Source organism: Ursus maritimus, unplaced genomic scaffold (genome assembly GCF_017311325.1).
Source record: "Ursus maritimus isolate PB19 unplaced genomic scaffold, ASM1731132v1 scaffold_9, whole genome shotgun sequence".
Taxonomy (NCBI): Eukaryota; Metazoa; Chordata; class Mammalia; order Carnivora; family Ursidae; genus Ursus; species Ursus maritimus.
This window is the reverse complement of record NW_024427107.1, coordinates 43,112,234-43,132,975: the sequence shown is the minus strand read 5'-3', so window position 1 is coordinate 43,132,975 and position 20,742 is coordinate 43,112,234. Positions and strand designations below refer to the sequence as shown.

Sequence of the window (20,742 nt, the reverse complement as noted above, 5' to 3'; positions counted from 1 at the left end):
GAGCTGGGAGGCGGAGCTCGGAATGGGGAGTCATTGTTTACTGGGGATAGTTTGGGGAGATGAAAAAGTTCTAGAGTTTGAGGGTGATAACAGTTGCGTAATAATGCAAATGTTCTTAATGCCACTGGCGGCCGGCACACTGAAAACGGTTAGAATGTTGTTTTTATATTATGTATATTTCACAATTTTTTAAAAGCCAGCAATCTCTCTCATTTTTTTTCAAGCATTTATTTACTTATTTGAGAGAGAGGCAGAGACAGAGAGAGCATACCTGCGCATAAGTGGGGGGAGGGGCCGAGGGAGAGGAAGAGAATCTCAAGCAGACTCCCCGCTGAGCCCTGAGCTGAGCCAGAGATCATGCCCTGAGCCGAAGCCATGAGTCAGACACTCAACCGACTAACCCACCCAGGTGCCCCGCCAGCATTATCTTTAAGAAAGATTTACATACGAAATAATTAAGCGGAAAATCATTTAGATTCTTAGAGATGTTATCACTCAGATATTTGGCAAACAGCAATCCAACACCGACTCTTCTCCAAATGGTTCTTGATCACAAAGGCTTAACTGCAGATCTTGGCCTTCTTCACATGCTCGAGTTCCATGTCTTCACGTGTGTATTACTTCATCAGTATTTATTGAGTAACTACGAAGTGCCCCATATCTGGTTCGGTCTCCTCGCTAACTGTAAGTGCTACACACGGGCCAGGCCTGCAGGTGGCTTTACCTGGTGAAGCCCAGAGTGTCCGGCGAGCCCCGCGTGAGGTCAGTGGGCAGAACCGTCAGACAACAAATTTTAAACAGAGCTTATAAGTGCCGACTCACAAGAGAGCTGGAGACTTCACTGGAAACATGAAAGAGGATGACCCCAGACAGTGGATTGTATCTCCCACGGAGTGGTACAGATTGCGCATTTCAGAAAAATTGGACAGGCTACCAGATGTTAAAGCAGGATGTCATGTTCCTTTGGTTTAGCAAATCCAGATCCAGAGGAGAGCAGCCTGTTCAAGGTCGTAGGGCCAGTATGAGTGACACTGCTAAGACCAGCCCTCACATCTCCCAGCTCAGGCCAACCTGTGGACGTCATCCCAGCTCTTCAAGTATGATGTTTCCAGTGAAGAGGAGCACCAGCCATGGTGCCCGCATGAGCAATCCTGGATCCCAGCACACGGGTCACACCCACATGGGAGTCCACCCTCAGGCCCCAGCTCAGCAGCCAGGCCAGCCCCGGTTTCTGTGCTTTGCACCACCGCCTTAATAATTTATGCTTTAAAATGATGACAGTACTTTCCAGAAAAAGAAATTGTGCTCAGATGAGGAGGAAGAACAAATCCCGGCCAAGAGAGTTTTCTTCAGTAGAATTCTGCCTTGAACTTTGTTTTCCACCTTAACTGGATGACATCAAATTCCTTTGAAAAATAGATTTCTTATTAGATTTGAAAATCGCCCACATCTATCCACCATCTATTAAAGGTAAATGCCTGTACCCTGAGCTTGAGGTCTGCAATGCTCTCGAGATCTTCAACAAACTCCAGATTTAAATCTAATTTCTTGTTTCCCTCTTCCACGTAATGCTCCAGAGAGACAGGGAGCGCTCACTTCCGTGAACGGCTGTCTGCCATAATGGACAGAGTGCAAACATTAAGTCAGGGGCAGCTCTGAGAGGCTGACCTCAGGAGCCCAGTACTGGGTTCGCACAGACAATGGAAAATGTAACGATGAGGCAGGAGGTTGGGAGAAGGGCTAGTGAGGCCATGGTGTTTTTAGAAACAAATTCCATTTTTCTTGGATGAAAAAGTAGGACACCTGGCTAAAGAGGAAATGGAGCTATAATCGCTAAACATGTATGAATAAGCATTAGGGACTCTGGACTGGGCCACAGCCTGCAAACAGGCCTATCTGTGGGCTCATTTGTGGTGGTCAAACTACTCCCAATGGTCACTTCTTCTCCACTCACCTTTCTGTTCCTGACCTCCCTCCTCCCCTGATAACAATGCATGTGTACACTTCCTTCGACCCTTCTCTTACTCCAAGTCCCTCTCCAGGCAGGTTGTGGGGGAGTGCCAGAGATTGAAGGAATCCTAGATGATAGGTAAGAGATGAAGAGTTTCAGGGGTGCTTGGGTGGTGTGGTCAGCTAAGCTGCTGACTCTTGGTTTCGGCTCAGGTCATGATCTCAGGGCTGTGAGCCCCACGTCAGGTTCCATGTTCAGTGCAAAGTTTGCTTGAGGTTCTCTCCCACTCTCCCTCTCCCACTTATGCTCACTCGTTCTCTCTCTCTCGCAAATAAACAAACAAACAAACAAACAAAAGCAAAGAGCTTCAAGCAAATTCCCCTGCACTGATGGCCATATGCTTAACTTGTACCCTTTTCCCTCCATTAGTAACACACATGAAGCTTGCAACCACAATGTGTGTCTGAGTTGAACCAGTCTACAAATGAGTCCACCTGTGACTGATTTTCCCTGGATATAGTTAGCCACTAACACACTTATCCCTAGAAAAAGGTGCAAACAGCAGAGAGGAGCGGCCAGGCCAGAGAAGTTGGCCCTTTACCATAGTGAACGCCTGTGTGGTCTAATGGAAAATATTCCACCTAATTGTTTTCACATTCTGAATGCTCTCAGTGAAAATTCTTATTTAATGCTCGAATGTTCCCAGGGTTTGCATCTAGGCAAGGCAGTAGGAATTATCTTTTGTAAGAGAGGCTCAGTTTCAAAACATGGCCTCTTCAACCAACTACCACCGAACAAGGTCTAATGCTTATTGGAGTGAGTGGGTAAGTCCTGGGAGCAGAACGTGGCTTGTCTGGATTCAGTTCTATAGTCCCCAGTGCTTTTTCAAAAGAAATACATGGTCAAGCTTTTGAAAATTCAGTCTTGCCTGCGATGCAGAGCCCTGCTGTACATATCACCAGGAAGAGGTGAGAACATACACCCCTAAAAGGGGGCTCCAGAAAGTTCTATAAACGAGACTGCCAGGAGAACATGAAGAATTCAATGTGTGTAAATGTCAACTGACTAAGGAAATACTTTTTTAAAAAGTTCACAATCTGCACGCCTTAAAAGGGCCATCTTTCCGACGAGATTGAGTAATTCAAATAATAGTTGCAACTTCTCCAGGATGATAAGTCTCAGAGAGATCCATTTACTCATTCCTTCAATCATTCACTCAGTAAGTCTTGTGTTGCACCTCCGTGTGCCAAGCCCTTGGGCTGTTGAGGATTCAAGAGTGAGAAAGAGAGAAGACTCTCTGTCCTTGTGGACCTTCCATTCTAGTGGTTTCTCAGGGACAGTCTGGTTTAAGGAGATCCCATTTGTGGTCCATGCTCTAGATCCCCCTTGTTGTGCCAGCTGACAGGCAGTTGAGTCACTCAGCACATCATTCACTTCATCCTCCTGACACCATGTGCCTCTGGAATGCTGCAGGGACGCCCCAGAGTCATAGCTTTTTTCTTCCTTCGCGTCAAAGAGGAGAGAGCAACAATTCCCCCCGCCTAGCAGCCATCAGGTATCTCACCTGGTATAACTGGAAGAAACTAACTCCTTTTACCTCCTGTCTCTGGGCCCAGGCTGTTCTTTCTCAAAGTCCCAAATACATGTTGTGGGGTTAAAGAGAAGGGAGGGCGTGCCCTCATTTCCCATAGGCTAGAGCTTCGGCTTGGGTTTCAACTTTGCTCAATGAATTCCGTGGGCAGACCCAGTCTATTCAGTGTCTAAAAATTATCCCCATCACAGAATCAGGAGTGACAAAAGGTAAAATCAAGGGCAAAAGAGTGTTAATGAACACAAATGCTAAGTACAAGTATACCTGCTTAAGATTTGCAAGGAAAAGGAAAATTAGTGGGGCATTTATGGGAACAAGCCCTCCTGCACCCAGGGTGACTTACTTCTGCAGGTTTTCTTATCTGAATTCAGGGTAAAACCTTTTAGACAGCGGCAGGAATAGGAGTCATCCGTGTTAACACACTCGTGCTGGCATCCGTGATGAGACGAGGCACAGTAGTCTATCTCTGGAGAGAAAGAAAAATCATAATAATGATGAATGAAACAATACATCCAACAGGAAAACCAAGGGATTTTCAGTCTTCATTTTCCCTAACCAGATAAATTCCTGTAACCTCAAACACTCCCGCTATGAAGGGATCTCTCAGTGAAGCGATTTCCATGTTTAGAGATATGGCCCCCCAGTGAGAACTTTCTCGACATGTTACAAAATGTTTATGCAGCAAATGAATTTGTGAAGATGCTTTCCTTGTCCTGGTTCGTGTAAGAGCCATTAAAATACAAGAGTGTGATGGAGCATTTGTTTATTGTGTCACAGGCTGGGAAGAGAGAGCTCCGTTCAATGCTTTGTGGAATTTAGGCAGTTGACACAATGAAATCTTCCCGAAGTCTAACTCCAAACCACTTAAAGCCCTCAGACACTGAGCCAAACAATAGGACACAAAGTCAGTTCCTGGGAAAAGGGAGGAGCGAACGGCATAGATATTCTGAGCGCAAAGTCCTGCTCTCAGTATTTCACTGGACCCACCCTCACCTACATTTTCTCAAGGCTTCACAGTCAGAGAATGTGATCTCTAGGTACACATGAATTTAAACCAAAATATCAAGGAGAAAAAGGTTACGTGGAATTTTTTATGATGGGGTTTCACTTGTATAAGTATTTTTAGATATGGAAAGTGGCTTCTATCAAAGGGTGTCTGATCAAAGATTTTGCTATCATGGGAACTGGACACACTGCTTAAAACTGCTTGAAATAGTTGGCCCACTGATGGGGTCATAAAAGAAATATTTTTGTTGTGATGAGGATTTTTATTTTATTAAGGAACATGTGAGCTATAGACATCATTTTCATAATGAAGAATTTGGAATAAATAAGCTTTCCCACCCTGTACCATAAGAAACAAAATGAGTAAGAGAAAGGCACACAATATCCTTAAAAGGAAAAACACTGAGTAGATGCCAATTCTTCCCAATTTAAAGTCATGGAAATGTTCAGCGTACACAAAAATGGACAGAGAGTATAATAAACTCATATACCTATCATTCAGCTTCAAGAGAATCAATCTGCATTTCTCCCATATTAGGATTCCATGTTACTTTGAAACAAACCCCAGATGTTATATCATTTTGTCCACAGATATTCCATAATGTATCCTTAAAAGATTGGGACTCTTTTGTTCTTTTAAGATTTCATTTTTAAGTAATCTCTACACCCAGTGTGGAGCTCAAACTCATGGCCCTGAGATCAAGAGTCGCGTGCTCTGCCGACTAAGCCAGCCAGGCGCTCCAAAAGACTGGAAGTCTTTAAAAAATATCACAATCACATATAAGGTATTTTTTAGAGCTTTTTATTTGGAAACAATTTTTTTTAAAGATTTTATTTATTTGACAGAGAGAGAGACAGTCAGCGAGAGAGGGAACACAAGCAGGGGGAGTGGGAGAGGAAGAAGCAGGCTCCCAGCAGAGTAGGGAGCCCGATGCGGGGCTCGATCCCAGAACCCTGGGATCACGCCCTGAGCCGAAGGTGGACGCTTAACGACTGAGCCACCCAGGCGCCCCTGGAAACAATTTCAAATATACAAAAAGTTGCAAACATAAAAATACAAGTATAGAGGTACAAGAAACACCTGTTTCTTGAATACTCTACCCAGATTCACCTATTGTGAACATTTTACCCCATTTGCTTTATCATTTGCTCGCCTTTCTGAGCTATTTGAGGTCAGTTACATACATCATGGTCTTTTTCCTTAAATACAGTGCATGCTTCCTAAGAGGAGGGATATTCTCTTAGGTAACCACAGTACAGTCATAAAACTTATCAATTTACATTGATACAATACTTTAACCTACCATCCATATTCTAGTCTTATCGGCTGATCTAATAATGTTCTTCATAGTGTTTTTACTCTTCCAGTATAGGATCCAGCATAGGGTCAGAGATTATATTTAGTTTTCATTTATGCTTAGCTTCCTTTAATCTAGAACCACGTTATCCAATGTGGCCATTTAAATCAAAATGGGTTAAAATAAAATTAAATCGGGGCGCCTGGGTGGCTCAGTCGGTTGAGCATCTGACTCATGATTTTGGGGTCATGAGATTGAGCCTCTTTTCAGGCTCTGTGTCTGCTTGTCCCTCTCCCTCTCCTTCTGCTCCTCCCCTCCCCACAAGCATGTGTGTGTGCTCTCTCTCTCAAATAAATAAATACATCTTTTAAAAAAATTGAATTAAAAATCCAGTTCCTCAGTCGTACCAGGCACATCTTAAGTATTCGACAGGCACAGTAGCTTCTGACTACCGCACCGTATGGTGCAGATAGAGAACATTTGCTTCATCACAGGTGCTAATTCAGTAGTGATAGTCTAGAACATTTCTACAGCCTCCTTGGGTTTTATGACATTCACATTTTTGAGTAATACAGTCTCCCCTACTTGTTTTGAGTTTTATTGCGGTACAATGGACAAAAAGCACATATCTAAGATGGACAACTTGATGAATTTTCACAAACGTATGCTTCAATGAAACCATCACCACAATCAAGATAATGAACTTATGCGTTCCTCTCAAAAGTTTTCTTGTGCCTTTAATTCATTCTTCTCCAAATTCTCTGGCCCCATAGAATCATTAATCTTTCAAAAATTTCAGTTTGTGTTTTCTAGAATTTTATTAAAATGGAGTCATATAGAACGTATTCTTTTGGGTCTGGGTTCCTTATTTTCTTTCTTTCTTTCTTTCTTTCTTTCTTTCTTTCTTTCTTTCTTTCTTTCTTTCTTCCTTCCTTCCTTCCTTCCTTCCTTCCTTCCTTCCTTCCTTCCTTTCTAGAGTTTATTCATTTATTTGACAGAAAGAGAGAGACAGAGACAGAGCATGAATGGGAGGAAGGGCCAGGGGAGAGGGAGAGGGGCAAGCAGACTCCCTGCTAAGCAGGGAGCCCGATGCAGGGCTTGATCCCAGGACCCTGAGATCATGACCTGAGCCAAAGGCAGATGCTTAACTGACTGAGCCTCCCAGGCACCCTGGGTCTTGATTCTTTCACTCATCATAATTATTTTGAAATTCATCCATGTTCATGTGTATATCAATAGCCTGGTGGGTTGTTGTTTTTTTTTTTATAGTATTTCATTACATGGCTATACCACAATTTATTTATCCATTTACCTGGTGTTAGGATTTGAGTTGTTTCTAGTTTGGGGCTATCACAAATAAAGTAGCCAAGGACATTCATGTATAGGTCTTTACGTAGACATATGCTTTTATTTCTCTTGAGTCAACATCTAGGAGTAGAATTGGTGGGTCATACGGCCAACATGTGCTTAATTTCTTAAACATTCTCAACAGCAGTTTATGAGAGTTCCAATTGCTCCACATCCTTACCAACACTTGGTCATTTTAGCCATTCTTTTAGGGTGTGGTAATTATCTTATTATGGTTTTATTTTTCATTTCTGTAATTACTAACACTGTTGAATATATTTTCATATGCTTCTTTGCCATCTCTATATCCTCTTTAGCGAAGTCTCTGTTCAAATCTTTTGTCCATTTTTATTGGGTTGTTTGTCTCATTATTAAGCTTCAAGAGTTTTTTACATATTCTAAATATAAATCTTTTGTTGGATATAATTTTTGCAAGTATTTCTTTTTCAGTCCATGGCTTGCCTTTTCATTTTTATAATGGTATCTTTTGAAGAACAAGAGCTTTAGTTTTGATGAAGTTCAAGTTATCCATTTTTAATTTTTTAATAATTTAAAATAATCTATTTAGGACATCTTTGCCATACCCAGGGTCACTAAAATCTCCTATGTTTTTGTCTAGAATTTTTATAATTTTTATTCTTATATTTAAGTTTAAAATCCATTTCAAGTTAATTTTTGTATGTGGTATGAGCTGAACGTGAAGTTGCTTTTTGTTTTTGGGGGGTTTTTTGCAATCCAGTTGTTCCATTTCTGGAAGACATTATCCTTTCCCCCATTAATTGCCTTGGCATCTTTACTGAAAATCATTTCACCATACATGTGTAGATCTATTTCTGGACTCTATGCTGTCCTATTGACCTATACATCCATCTTTACACCAATACCACAGAGTCTTGATTCCTGTTGCTTTATAATTAGCATTAAAAATCAAGAAGTTTAAGTTCTCCAATTCTGTGCATCGTTTTCAAAATTCATTTAACTGTTTTAATCCTTTGCATTTTCACATATATTTTAGAATCAGCATGTCAGTTTCTACAAAAAAGCATGCTAGGATCATGATATTGTTTTGATGTATAAATTACTTTGGAAAGGACAGACTATTAAGTCTTCTGATCCATGAACATGATACATCTCTTTTGTTAAGTCTTTAATTTCCCTTAGCAATGTTTTGTAGCTTTCAGTGTATAGGTCTTTCACATTTTTTGTCAAATTTATCTATAAGTAACTACACATTTTTAATGCTATGGTAAATAGCATTTTTTAATTTTGATTTTCCACTGAAAAAATATTAAAAATAGTTGTGTTTTGCATATAGACCTTGTATCCTGCAACCTTGCAAAACTCACTTAAAAGTTCCAGGAACTTTTTTGTAGACTCCACTGAATTATCTACACAGATGATCATGTTTTCTGTTAATAAAGATGCTTTTATTCTTCCTCTCTAATCCAGATTTCATTTCTTTTTTTCTTCCTTATTACAATGGCCAGAACCTATAGTCCAATGCTAATAGGAGGTGGTGACAATGGGTATCCTGTTTTGTTTCTAATCTTATAAGGAAAGCATTCAGTCTTTCATCATTAAGTATGATGTGACCTGATGGTTTCTCCATTGATGCACCTTATCAGATCCAGGCAGTTCTCATCATTCCTCATTTGCGGAGAGGTTTTTTCTTTTAAAAATCATAGGAATGTCAGGTCTTGTCCAGTGCTCTTTCTGTATCTATTGAGTTGGGCTATTATGGTTTCTGCTTTTTTGTATGTTAATATTGTGAATTACATTGATCAAGGTTTGAACGTTAAATGAGCCTTGAATTCCTGGGATAAATCTCACTTGGTCCAAATGCACTATCCTTTTCATATATCGTAGGATTTGGTTGCTAAAAATACTAAAGAACTTTTACATGTATTTGATGAGGAATATTTGTGTGTAGTTTTCTCTTCTTGTAATGTGTTTTTCTGAGTTTTGTATTGGAGTAATACTGGCGTCACGGAGTAAGTTGAAAAATGTTTCCTCTTCTTTGATTTTCTCGAAGAATTTGTATAAAACTAGTATTAGTTCTTCCTCAAATGTTTGGTAGAATTCACCGGTTAAGACAACTAGTCTAGTGTTTTCTTTGTGGGATGGTTTATAAGTACAAGTTCAATTTCTTTTAATAGATAGAGGCCTTATTCACATGATCTATTTCTTCTTGAGTTAATTTTAACTTGAACAGACTATTCATTAATCAAATAGCAACACCAAAAACATATATTTGTCAATTATCTCTACATATTACTATATAATTTTATGAAGAAAGGTAATTAGACATGATAATAAAGCAATGAGAAAATTTTTTCTCTTAGCAAGTTAGCAAAAAAATTTTTAAATCACCTCCTCAAAACACTTCCAGTGGAGTATAAGTTGTTACCAAATTTTTGGAAAATAATTTTGCAAAATACATCAAAAGCCTTAAAATTGTTAACAGCCTTTGATTCAATAAATTTCCTTTTATGTTTTATTCCTGGTCAGAAATGCAAAGACTGGGGCACCTGGGTGGCTCAGTCATTAAGCATCTGCCTTCAGCTCAGGGTGTGATCCCAGGGTCCTGGGATCGAGCCCCACATCGGGCTCCCTGCTCTGCTGTCAAATAAATAAATAAATAAATAAATAAATAAATAAATAAATAAATAAAATCTTAAAAAAATAAATTAAAAAAAAAGAAATGCAAAGACTTACATATGAGGATATTTATCACAATACAATTTGAACAGCCAAAAAAACTGTTGAACAACTTGTGATACCTACATATGATGGATCATCACGCAGACATTAAAATGTTTTTTAAATATTTTTGATAGCATTTAAATGACATGTGAAAATACTCATAATTTAATGTTATACCATATGACCTCAACTCTATAAAAATATATTCACATGCATTAAAAAAAAGACTGGAGAGAAACATAGGAAATCAGTATTAACCATGGTTATCTCTGGGTGATGAGGGTATAGATCAGTTCATTTTACACGATTTCATTTCTATGTGATCCAGTTTTCTACGATAAGCATATGTAACTTTTATAATCAAAAAAGGTATTAAAAATAAGTATACATGTTCATAATTGTGAAATTAGTTCCCATGGAAAACAGCATTGAAAAAAATGGAAAAAAAGAATAGTGTGGGAAGTGCCCAGTAACAGAGAAGAAAATAATCAGGCAAAATTGCCGGGGACAATATGTATAGCTTTTGATGTCTATATCCAAAACACAAAATACAGGCAACAAACAAAGCCAGTTTAGCTTTTTACAATAGGGAAGTGACTATGAGCTCACAGATATCACTGGAATTTGGGGATTCAAGCATATGGCTACAGAGAGGACAGGCTCTACGCTCCATGGACCACAACACTACATTACTATGTCTCACTCTGTTCTAGTCACGTGGACTTCCTTGCTTTCCCTCAACATTGCCAAGCCTCATAATGCCTGCCTCAGGGCCTTTGCACTGGTGCTGTTTCCCCTACTTCAAAAGTCTCCTCCTTCCCTCACCTCTTTCAAGTCTTTGATCAAATGCCACTTTCTTGTGAGCCCGTCTTACTCTGTTCCAATAGAATGTCCATAAGGACAGAAGTGTTTTGGTCTGTTTTACTTTACCACTGCATGCTCAGTGTCTCCAATAGTATCTGGTTATATAGCAGGTGCTCAACAAACATTTGTTGCATGAATAAATAGTGATCAGTATTACTCTTAATAGAGTGTTTTGGAGGGTTTAGATGTGTAAGAACCAACAAGGGGTCACTAAAGATATAAGACAGATCTCACACACTTCAGGCTTCTTTTTGCCAGGCTGCTTAAAAAAACTCCTTCCATGAGGATTTCAGCTCAGCAATTAACATCTTCTGGGTACAGACATTCAGCCAGTTACAGACCCAACCAATTATTCTTTCATCCAGCACACATTTCTCCATCTGGTCTATGGGGTACAGGGCTTTGGTCAGCAAACTGGGTGAATGTCTATGAAAGTATAGATAGTTCCTACCACATTTTCCATGCCTGGCTAGTCTACTAAATGAAATAAAGTATTCTGATATGACTCAGTCTTAGTGACCAAGAAAATACAGGAAGCTTAATTTGTTCTGTTGGTTTCAAAGTACAAGGAAGTAGTTATGAGCTCAGTTTAAGGAATCACTTTCTAAGAGTTAGAGCTGCACGAAATGAAATACACTGCATGCGGTGTAGTGAATGTCCTGTCAGTAGGAGTATTCAAGTGCAGGCTGGACAATGGCATGGTGGGAACATTGGAGGATGGGTGGTTGGGCTAGAACTAGGTTGAACTTTAAGGCTGCCTCCAAATGAGAGTCTTTGATTCACACACATAGGTCTCATAAAAGTAAGTGGCATTTTACAGTAGCTTAACCACGAGCTGGCCAGGAAACCCAAAGACTGATACATTTTACACATTCTATATTTTATGCTGCTGCTTCATTATAAAATTATTCCCTTTTTCTGTGTTTCAATTTTAATGAAATTATAAATATTCATGTAGTACTTTACTTTGTGCAAAGCATCCCTAGTTGAAAAAAGGATGAAAATGTGGTACAAGTTATCAATGGAGTCTAAAAAATAATGAGTATAATGATCTCAAAGTCAGTAAATAATAAATAGCAACATGCTATTACATAAATTACAAATGTCTATAATTGCCTTAACTCATTATCACAGGTACGAGATGACTAAGCATGAGACGTGAAACCCAGTCTCCTTGAGACCAAGACGTGAATTCCTGTCCAGTGGACAGAAGTCCTCTATCTTTCCCATGAAAAGACCCTGAACATCTGAGAGTGTCCTCATGCTCAAATTAGACCTCCGAAAGTCTTGCCATAATATGATCATCAGTTTGAAAGCAGGGGCTTGAACAGATACGGGTATGTTCACGTTCACAGCAGCATTATTCACTACAGCCCAGAGGGGGAAGCAAGCCAGGTAGCTAGTGACAGATGAGCGAAAAAACAAAATGTGACATCTACGTACAACGGAATATTACTCAGCCTTAACAGAGAAGGAGATTCTGACACAGGCTACAACATGGATGGGTGAATCTTGGAGACATTATGTCAAGTGAAACAAGCCAGTCACAAAAGGACAAATATTGTTATGATTCTACCTACACGAGGGACCTAGAATAGTCAAATTCAAACAGACAGAAAGTGGAAGGGTGGTTGCCAGGGGCTGGGGGCTGGGGAGGGAATGGGGAGTTATTTAATAAGGACGAGATTCAGTTTGGGGAGATGGAAAGTTCGGGAGCTGGATGGCGGGGATGGTTGCACAACATGAGTGTTCTTCATGCCACTGGACTGTACGCTTTAAAACGGGTCCGGGGGTAAATTTAGTACATATATTTTTACCGTAATGAAAAAAAGTCTTGCCAATAGTTTGCAAATTCATGGTACCTGCATATTTCTACTCTTCTCCCCTCTACCAAATATTCAGATAGGTTTGGATGGGTTGCTTTAGGGTAAAGAATTGATATAAAAAGTTGTGCTTTTTTGAGTACTTATTTTAAATTATATTATTTGTTCAGGAACATAAAGCTCTATTCTGTACATTTTGGCTTAATCATAAATTAACCATACTTGGTACATCCCCTTGACAGTCTACTTTTCCAGACCGTAATTATATACTTACTAATTGGATGAAGCCCTCAAATATACTCTTGGTTAAAAATAGAGACGACATTTAAGCGACTGAGTGTCTTTTGTTTTATTTCATTTTCTGCAAGTTTATGAGACGTGGAAAAAATGTTTTCAAAGATCTCTCAACATCACAGCAGCAGCCAGGCCGACTTGGCTGGAAGCTGGCGTGATGGTTCATTAATGACTAACAGGATGGCTGCCTGGACTCTGACTATCTGCCTCCATCCTGTTTCTGTCTTTTTAACTGGCCCCTATTTCTCAGTTCCTGTTCTTGTCCCTCACAGATGTGGGGTGCTCCCAAGGCTTGCAGTTCTTACCGCTGGATTTCGCTTTATTTCCCACTCTCGCAGCTTTCCAAGTGAGCCAGGGGTCCCTTTCCCCTCGCCAGCAAGCTCCCCAGGTCTGGCTCTCGCCCTGCTCCCAAGCATGGGGAGAAGGGGGTCCTTTTTCTAGGGGACACATCTCCCCTATGCTGCCTGCGCAGACCCCTGTAAGTGCCCAGCACTCCTCTCTGCCCACTTCTGCGTCTGGACTGGACCAGGACCCAGAGACAGCTGGATTGCCGGGCTCAGTGCCTAACTGGTGAGGCCTCCCAGCTGGACCAGTCCATCCCCTGCCTCCCAGCCAGACCTCTCCTCCCAATGCCCCTGTGTCCACTGCCAGGGTCCCCTTGCCCGCAGCATCCTGGGGCTTGGAATCCTCCGTGTCCCAAGAGCTTCTGGGATAGGAGACATGCTGAGCCACAGGGTGGGGGTGATGATGAGGCCCTGGGAACTGGGCACAGGGACCCCGGCCGGGACGGAGTTCTGCAGAAGCAGGAGGGAGACTGGATAGGAGGTGTGTTTTCTTCCAAGTCTCATCCCAGTGGAAGCCTGGGGCCAAGTCTTGAATTTTTTATGCACTATTAAACTTAGCTCAGGCGTGTGGTATATGCTCAATAAATACCAATTTAAAGTCTTTGAAGGTGGGATCATCCCTTAAAAGAACTTGTTCAGCACCAGACAATTTGCCTAATGGTTTATATGGATGATTTCATTTAGTTTTCAAGACAACACTATGAAGAAGGCAGTATTATCATCCCCTATTAGTTGAGGAAACTGAGGCACGAATAACTTGCCCAAGATCACCCAGCGAAAGAGGAGATACTGATCTGAAGCCGATGTTGTCCCTTGGCAGCACACACACACACACACACACACACACACACACACACACACGGCCTCCTCTCTGATGAAGAGAATTGACCTCTCAGCCCAGCAACCACGTTCCCAGCCATGACCGCAGCCCAGGCTGCTGGCTTATGGCTCAGAAAATCAGAAGGGAAGGGAGACTAGGGACAGAGGAGTCCACTCATTCATTCACTTCTTTCAATAAACTGAGTGTAGGTCCTGTGCCAGGCACGGGTTGAGCCTGTCTGGCTCCTATCTCTGCACTTCCTTCCTCCTCCTGCCCAATCCCCCCACCCCCGTCTCAGCCATCTTTGCCAGGTAAATAAATGACGGCTCTGACTTGAAGTCTCAGCCTAGATACCTTGTCCTCCAGGAAGGACCTGCCTTGTTCCTTGCTACTGGCACATGGTTAGCTTTCCAGAAATGTGTCCCTTGCAGCTGCACGCTCCACCCCTACCTCCAGCTCCAGTGTTTGTAAGCTGCTGATATTTAGGGATTGAAGGGCAAGTTTATATTTCAGGAGTTTTGTGGGGGATACTTTTTAAAACACTGTGCAAGTATATCCTGCTTTCCATAATCGATTCATTTTAGAAAGGTCGTGGGTACATGAACTTTTTATGAATCGCAATCCTGTTTTCTCACCAATGTATGTTTCAGAGATGAGTTAGGCTAACCTGCTATTAAACTTCACTTTTTAGGGCCCCTGGGTGGTTCAGTCGGTTAAGCGGCTGACTTCGGCTCAGGTCATGATCCCGGGGTCCTGGGATCGAGCCCCACATCGGGCTCCCTGCTCAGTGGGGAGTCTGCTTCTACTCCTCCCGCCGCTGCCTTTCCCCCTGCTTGTGTTCTCTCTCTTTCATGTGCACTCTCTCAAATAAAGAGATAAAATCTTAAAAAAACAACAAAACACTTCACTTTTTAAAAATGCTGGGCCCTAACACTTGAAAACCAAGCTTCTCTCAAGTGAAGCCCCTACAGGGTGATAACCCATACGCAAGCTCTTCGGGGCTCTGACATACACTTACATGTAAAAGAACGCTTTTGCCGTCCTTTTGCAAAACACCTATAGTTTATAAATTTTTATGGTCAGATTTGGGGAGCTCAAATTAATTCTGATTTGTGTGTGCTAGTCGAAATCAAATACTACTCACTATGTCAAATAAAAGAACGAGCAATTCTCTGCAAACCACCCTCCGCCCACCCCTCCCCCACCCCAAAGCAACCACACTCAACTCCTTTAGGCTCAGCGTTTTTCCTGTACTTGTGTGCAGTCAGAGCAAAAGCCCACAAGCCACAAGGCTTCAGTGAAAGTGTTTCCTAAGCTCTGTTAATACTGATGGGCACAGCCTGGCCGAGCCAGCATGAAGTAAGACGGTCCGACGGTCAGCAGATGCTGGAAGAACGCTCCCACATGTGCTCTCCGATGAACCACACTTCTGCCAAGTGCCTCGAAGAGTGAGGTTCAGACAGGGTGGGCTACAGTCCTGGGACAAGGGAAGAAAGGCCTGACAAAGGGAAACAGGGGCAGAAGGTATCAGACTCCCAGCACATAATCCTGGGCTACGATATGCCTGGGAGAGGTCCCGTGGCCACAGGGCCCGTAGCAAGAGCATCACAAAAATGCCGTTGCTGTTGTTGAATCACTGTATCGTACATCTGACACTAGTACGACACCGTATGGTAACTGCACGGGAATTAAAATAACAGTAAGTAAATAAAATGTTAGGTCCAAAAACTGGCCAAACCCCCCCCCACACACACACACATTTTTTTAATGTAACTTACTTGTGCATGTTTTCTTATCTGGGTTAAGAGCAAATCCCTTAGGGCACCGGCAAAAGTAGGAGCCGTCCGCATTCACACACTCATGTTCGCATCCGTGGTTCTCTGAGGCGCAGTAGTCCACAGCTGTAAATGTTCAAACCCAGAGTTGAAGCAGAAACGCAAACAGGAAAGGAACTAGTGAGATGGAATGGAAATAATAGCATACTTATAGCGAATATAAATGAAGATTAATATCATTGCCCTCATAAAATATGGATAAATAAATACGGATCCAAGCCTTCTCCCCCACCCACCACCCGAAAAATAATCAGGGGTCTAGATCAGGCAGTTTATAGCAGAAGATAAACTAAAGAACACACGACCAATTGTATTTAAACGTTAAAGAAATGCAAATCAGGGGCACCTGGGTGGCTCAGTCCGTTAAGCATCTACCTTGGGCTTAGGTCACGATCTCAGGGTCCTGGGATTGAGTCCCGCCTCAGGCTCCCTACTCAGCGGGGAGCCTGGCTCATTCTCTCTTTCTTAAATAAACAAATAAAATCTTTTTTAAAATAAAGATACACGAATCAACACCATCACAAGGCTTACAACCCTTATAACTATTAAACTGCACAAATAAGGATAGGACAAAACCCAACAGTGGCCAGGCGTCCTGGAAAGGGAGTCAGAGCTATTCATGCTGGTGGCATCATAAATTGACAAAAATCCACTTGGAAGGACATTTGACAATGTTCACTGTGGAAATGGGACCCAAAGAAATCATTGAGAAAAGGGGGAGATTAACTATAGGAAATCAGCTATTTATAGCAGCATTATTTACGGCGACAAAAACAATCTGGAAAATAAGACGAACATTTCATAATGGTAAATGCTTTAGTAAATTATGAGAAAAATGTCTTGTCCTAATTCTCTTTAATTCTACAAGTGTCTGCTGAACACCTACCCCAGGCCTGGCCCTGTTTTAGCATCTGAGGATAGAGCAAAAAACAAAACGGACGCAGATGCCAGTCTCAAGGAGCTTACATTTGGATGATGGTGGTGGTCAAAAAATAAAATAAATAAGTACATCAGATCGTCCTGTAGAAGGTGGAGAGTATTCTGGGGAAAAGGAACAGAAACTGTGGGGTGGCGGGAAGGACGGTGGACGGTAGCAGAAGTGGCCAGGAGAGGCCTCAGGAGAAGGCGGCATTTGGGCAGAGTCTTGAATGAGGGACGAGCCAAGCGGTTAACTGCGAGGGAGAAGCACTGGGGCAAAACGAACAACAAGCAGGAAGGCTGCGAGGTGGTCATCAGAAGGACCCGCAGGGAGGCCGGCTTGGCTGCAGCAGAGCCGGTGGGAGGAGGATGAGTGCGTGTCAGGACACACTGAGGCCACCGCGATGACTTTGGTTTTTACTCTGAATGACCAGGGAGTCACTGGAAGGTTCTGGACACAGGAATGGAGAACAGACCACAGAGAGCAAGTATGACAGGAGTAAACCAGATCGACGACTACAATCATCCCAGTGAGGAAAGGAGGAGGCAGAAAGCAGGATTTGGGTGTGGGGCCCGGGGGGGGTGGTGGAGACAGGGGAGCAGTGTTCTGGGTGTTCTGGCCTAAACGTGTTCCCCAAAAAGATATGCGGAAGTCCTCATCTCGGTACCTGTGAATGTGATCGTATTTGGAAACAGGGTCTTTGTGGATACAATGGAGTGGTGATGCGCTCCTACGGGTGGGCCCTAACCCACTACGGCTGGTGTCCTTACAGGGAGAGGAGAAGGCCGCGTGAAGATGTGCACACACGTGGAGAATGCCACGTGAGGTCGGCGGCTGGAGTGATGTGGCCGCAGGCTGAGGAGAGCCAGGGTCAACGTACTGCCAGGCCAAGGAAGGATTGTCCCCCACAAGTTCCAGTGGGAACACGGTCCCGCCAGCACCTCAGCTTCATCCTTCTAGCCCAGAACCAGGAGGCAATACCTTTCTGTTGAGTTAAGTCCCCCAGTTTGTGGTCTTTTGTGATGGTGGCCCTGGGAAGCTAATACACAAGGTGTAAGGTGAGGAGGGGACAGTGGGGGTCCTGCTGGAATAGAAATGGGCAAGAGGAAAAGAGAGGGAGGAAGACTGACTTGGGGGATCTGGTGTGAGGATGGGCTGCCGTCATCTGACGGGGGAGGCACAGTGGGTTTTGCGGGAGAAGATCAGGAGTTCCATTTGGGGCATTAGACAGTTATCAACATTATCATCCTAACATAATTGTAAATAGGAAGACAGATAAAATTTGGTGAAAAAAGTAGATCTCAAAATTGAATATTTACAGGGATTATACCCAGGTGAACTAGAGCTCCTAGGCATGCCTAAAGCCTAGAAAATTAGAAATAAAAATCCTTGCAGTGTTAAAGTGGTAGAACTATGGATGATTTGTTTTTCCTTTAAAAAACATTTCCCTTGGGGCCTGGGTGGCTCAGTCAGGTAAGCATCCGACTCTTGGTTTTGACTTAGGTTGTGTTCTCAGGGTCGTGAGATCAAGCCCCATGTCTAGCTCCTCACTCAGCGCACAGTCTGCTTAAGTTTCTCTCTCCCTCTCTCTCCGCCCCTCCCCCTTTCCCAAATTAATTAATTAATTTTTTAAAAACCATTTCCCTCTATAACATTTTAGGATATTCTGATATCAAAAACTTGGAAATAAAAAAAAAGGAAATGGGATCCACAATTAATACACATGTGTGATTTGAAAACCAAAACCACACACTGGGGAGATAAAGGCATACTTAGCATAGTAATCAAAAGACGCAAAGGAAAAAGCTACAGAATTTTAAAGGCTGTGTTGTGCTTATCCTTTTGCTTCCAGGCTTCATTAAGTTTTTGTCTAAAGTATCATTTTTGTGACTTCGCCTCCCTGAAGAGTTCTAATAGCACCTAATGTTTGAGGGTTCAATACACAGGCCATTGCGGGGACAGGACATTCACATAGTCGCAGGATCTGCAAGTCATGGGACCTTAGCCAGTTGCTGGAGTGGAGTCATATCATAAATAGTGCTCTGGCACCAAATTCTTCTAAAAGTTAACGTCTCATCGTTCAAGAACCACTGTAACATTGCACAAATACTCGTGGAAACGGAGGACCCTGAGACCAAGCCCTAGGATGGGTCCCAGTCGGCCCGTCATAGGAGTGGGCCATGCTGTGGCTCACACCGACCTGTGTTAGCAGTGGGCACCTCCGACCTCTGACCTCCCCATGCTGGGCCTCATCTGCCATCTTAAAAATCTCTCAACCACTGACAGGGGTATCTGCCATCAGTCAGCCTCTCCTACCTCAGGCCGCCTACTTTTCAGTGTCCCCAACAAAGAGAAGAGCTGCTACTCTGACTTCCAGGTTGCAGGACATTGACAGTACAACGATGAGTGGGCAGCGAGCTATACCTACAGTCAGAAACTCAGATTCTCCCTCTCTCTTGAAACTTCCGCTTACACACCATGGGGTGTCATTTCTGAGCCCAGCTGGCTCAGTCCCTCAGAGAGACATGTGAGTGTGTTGGCCCTTTATTAGAGTGAGGACAGGCTGGAGGTTTTACTTAAGCCTAAAATCTAAGGCCCATACTCCAACCTGCATTTTTCCAGAATGCTCTAGAACATCAAGTGTTGGATCAGGCGGTTAATAAGAGTTATACGGAAGAAGCTCTTTTAACTGACCTCCCCTTAACAAATTCCTGATCAATCAATGCTTTTCATTCCCTCTGAAAATATGGGACCTGATGCCCAGAGCATACGAAGTGCTCCAGGCTGCTGGAACACCTGTGCTTCGGAACAGCTGTGACTGGGTTGCATGCTTATAAAGCAGCTACGGTGGGACACCTGTGCTCCAGAACACCTGTGTGCTTTCCCTATTGCCTGACTGTATGCTTATAAAGCATTGCTTCTTAAAATGTGGTGGTGAGACAGCTGCAACAATCATCCCTTGAGAACGTGTTAGTCATGCACATTCTCAGGCCCCGCTACAGACTTAGTGAATCAGAAACTGGGTGTAGGGCCCAAGAATGCGTGTTTTAACAAGCCCTCCAGATGATTCTGAGGCACGTTAAAATTTGAGAACCACTGCCAAAAAGAGTTAAAATTGGTTTTGTTCCCAAAGCTATATACGCCATTTGTACATGTTATTGTACTTAATTACAAATACTATAAAAACCAACTAAATATAAGCATTAAAATAAATCGACTTTTTAAAAAAATAAAAACTAAATTGAAAGCTTTGGGAAGACCTAATTAAAGCAATTTGCTAACCAAAATTGCTATAGAACCAGGCATGGATAAAACACATAGAAGATTGGGTTAATTTTCATAAAAATTTACAAGGATTCTACCCTTAGATTGCTTTACAGAAGTCTTCAAATTCTTGCTCCAATTTAAAGAAACCAAAATTGAAAATCGTGGACAGTACATTACGGATATGATTTATGCAAGAAAAAAATTTTTTAATCATAGATTTAAAAAATGAACTTAAAATTAGTACTCTTTAAAAGGGTCATTAAGGGTAATTTTTGTTAAAAGCACATTTATATGTTTTAAATAAAAACAAAAAGGTCAAGATAGGTTTGGATATGTGGTTTTTTTACGATTCCACTCTTTGAAAGACACTTTCCATCCATCGGCCAACCACAGGCTCAAGCTCACAGGCTAAGAAGGCTTCTCCTGGACTTGGATTCTCTTGCTGGTTTTGTTTTGTGTGTGCTCAGCAATCCGTGGAACTGAAGGGGAGAGGGGGGGTTGGCAAGGCAGGATTCAAGCATTCCTGGGCCTCAAGACCCTGGCCTGGAAAACCCCAAGGTGTCCAATCGCCCCTTGATTTGAGGGCCACTCACCAGCTTGCTGCCAGGCCGCTGGGGACAGCAGAGGAGGCCGTAAGCACATCAGATGTGGAAGAGCCCCCTCCAAGTGTGTGAACCTAAA

The 20,742-nt window shown here is 42.4% G+C and overlaps 1 protein-coding gene across 4 annotated transcripts in view; it reads right to left on the bottom strand.

The window, feature by feature from the left end:
* MATN2 (matrilin 2) overlaps positions 1 to 20,742 on the bottom strand; it is a 126,675-nt gene that overhangs the window by 32,215 nt on the left and 73,718 nt on the right. For 3 of the 4 annotated variants that reach the window (XM_040625908.1, XM_040625907.1, XM_040625906.1), the window contains exons 6-7: positions 15,819 to 15,941; positions 3,886 to 4,008 (exon numbers count right to left, since the gene is read on the bottom strand). In XM_040625908.1, coding sequence (XP_040481842.1) covers positions 3,886 to 4,008; positions 15,819 to 15,941 — 246 coding nt within the window. The remainder of the gene's footprint in view (positions 1 to 3,885; positions 4,009 to 15,818; positions 15,942 to 20,742) is intronic. The other variant, XM_040625909.1, reaches the window with a different exon arrangement.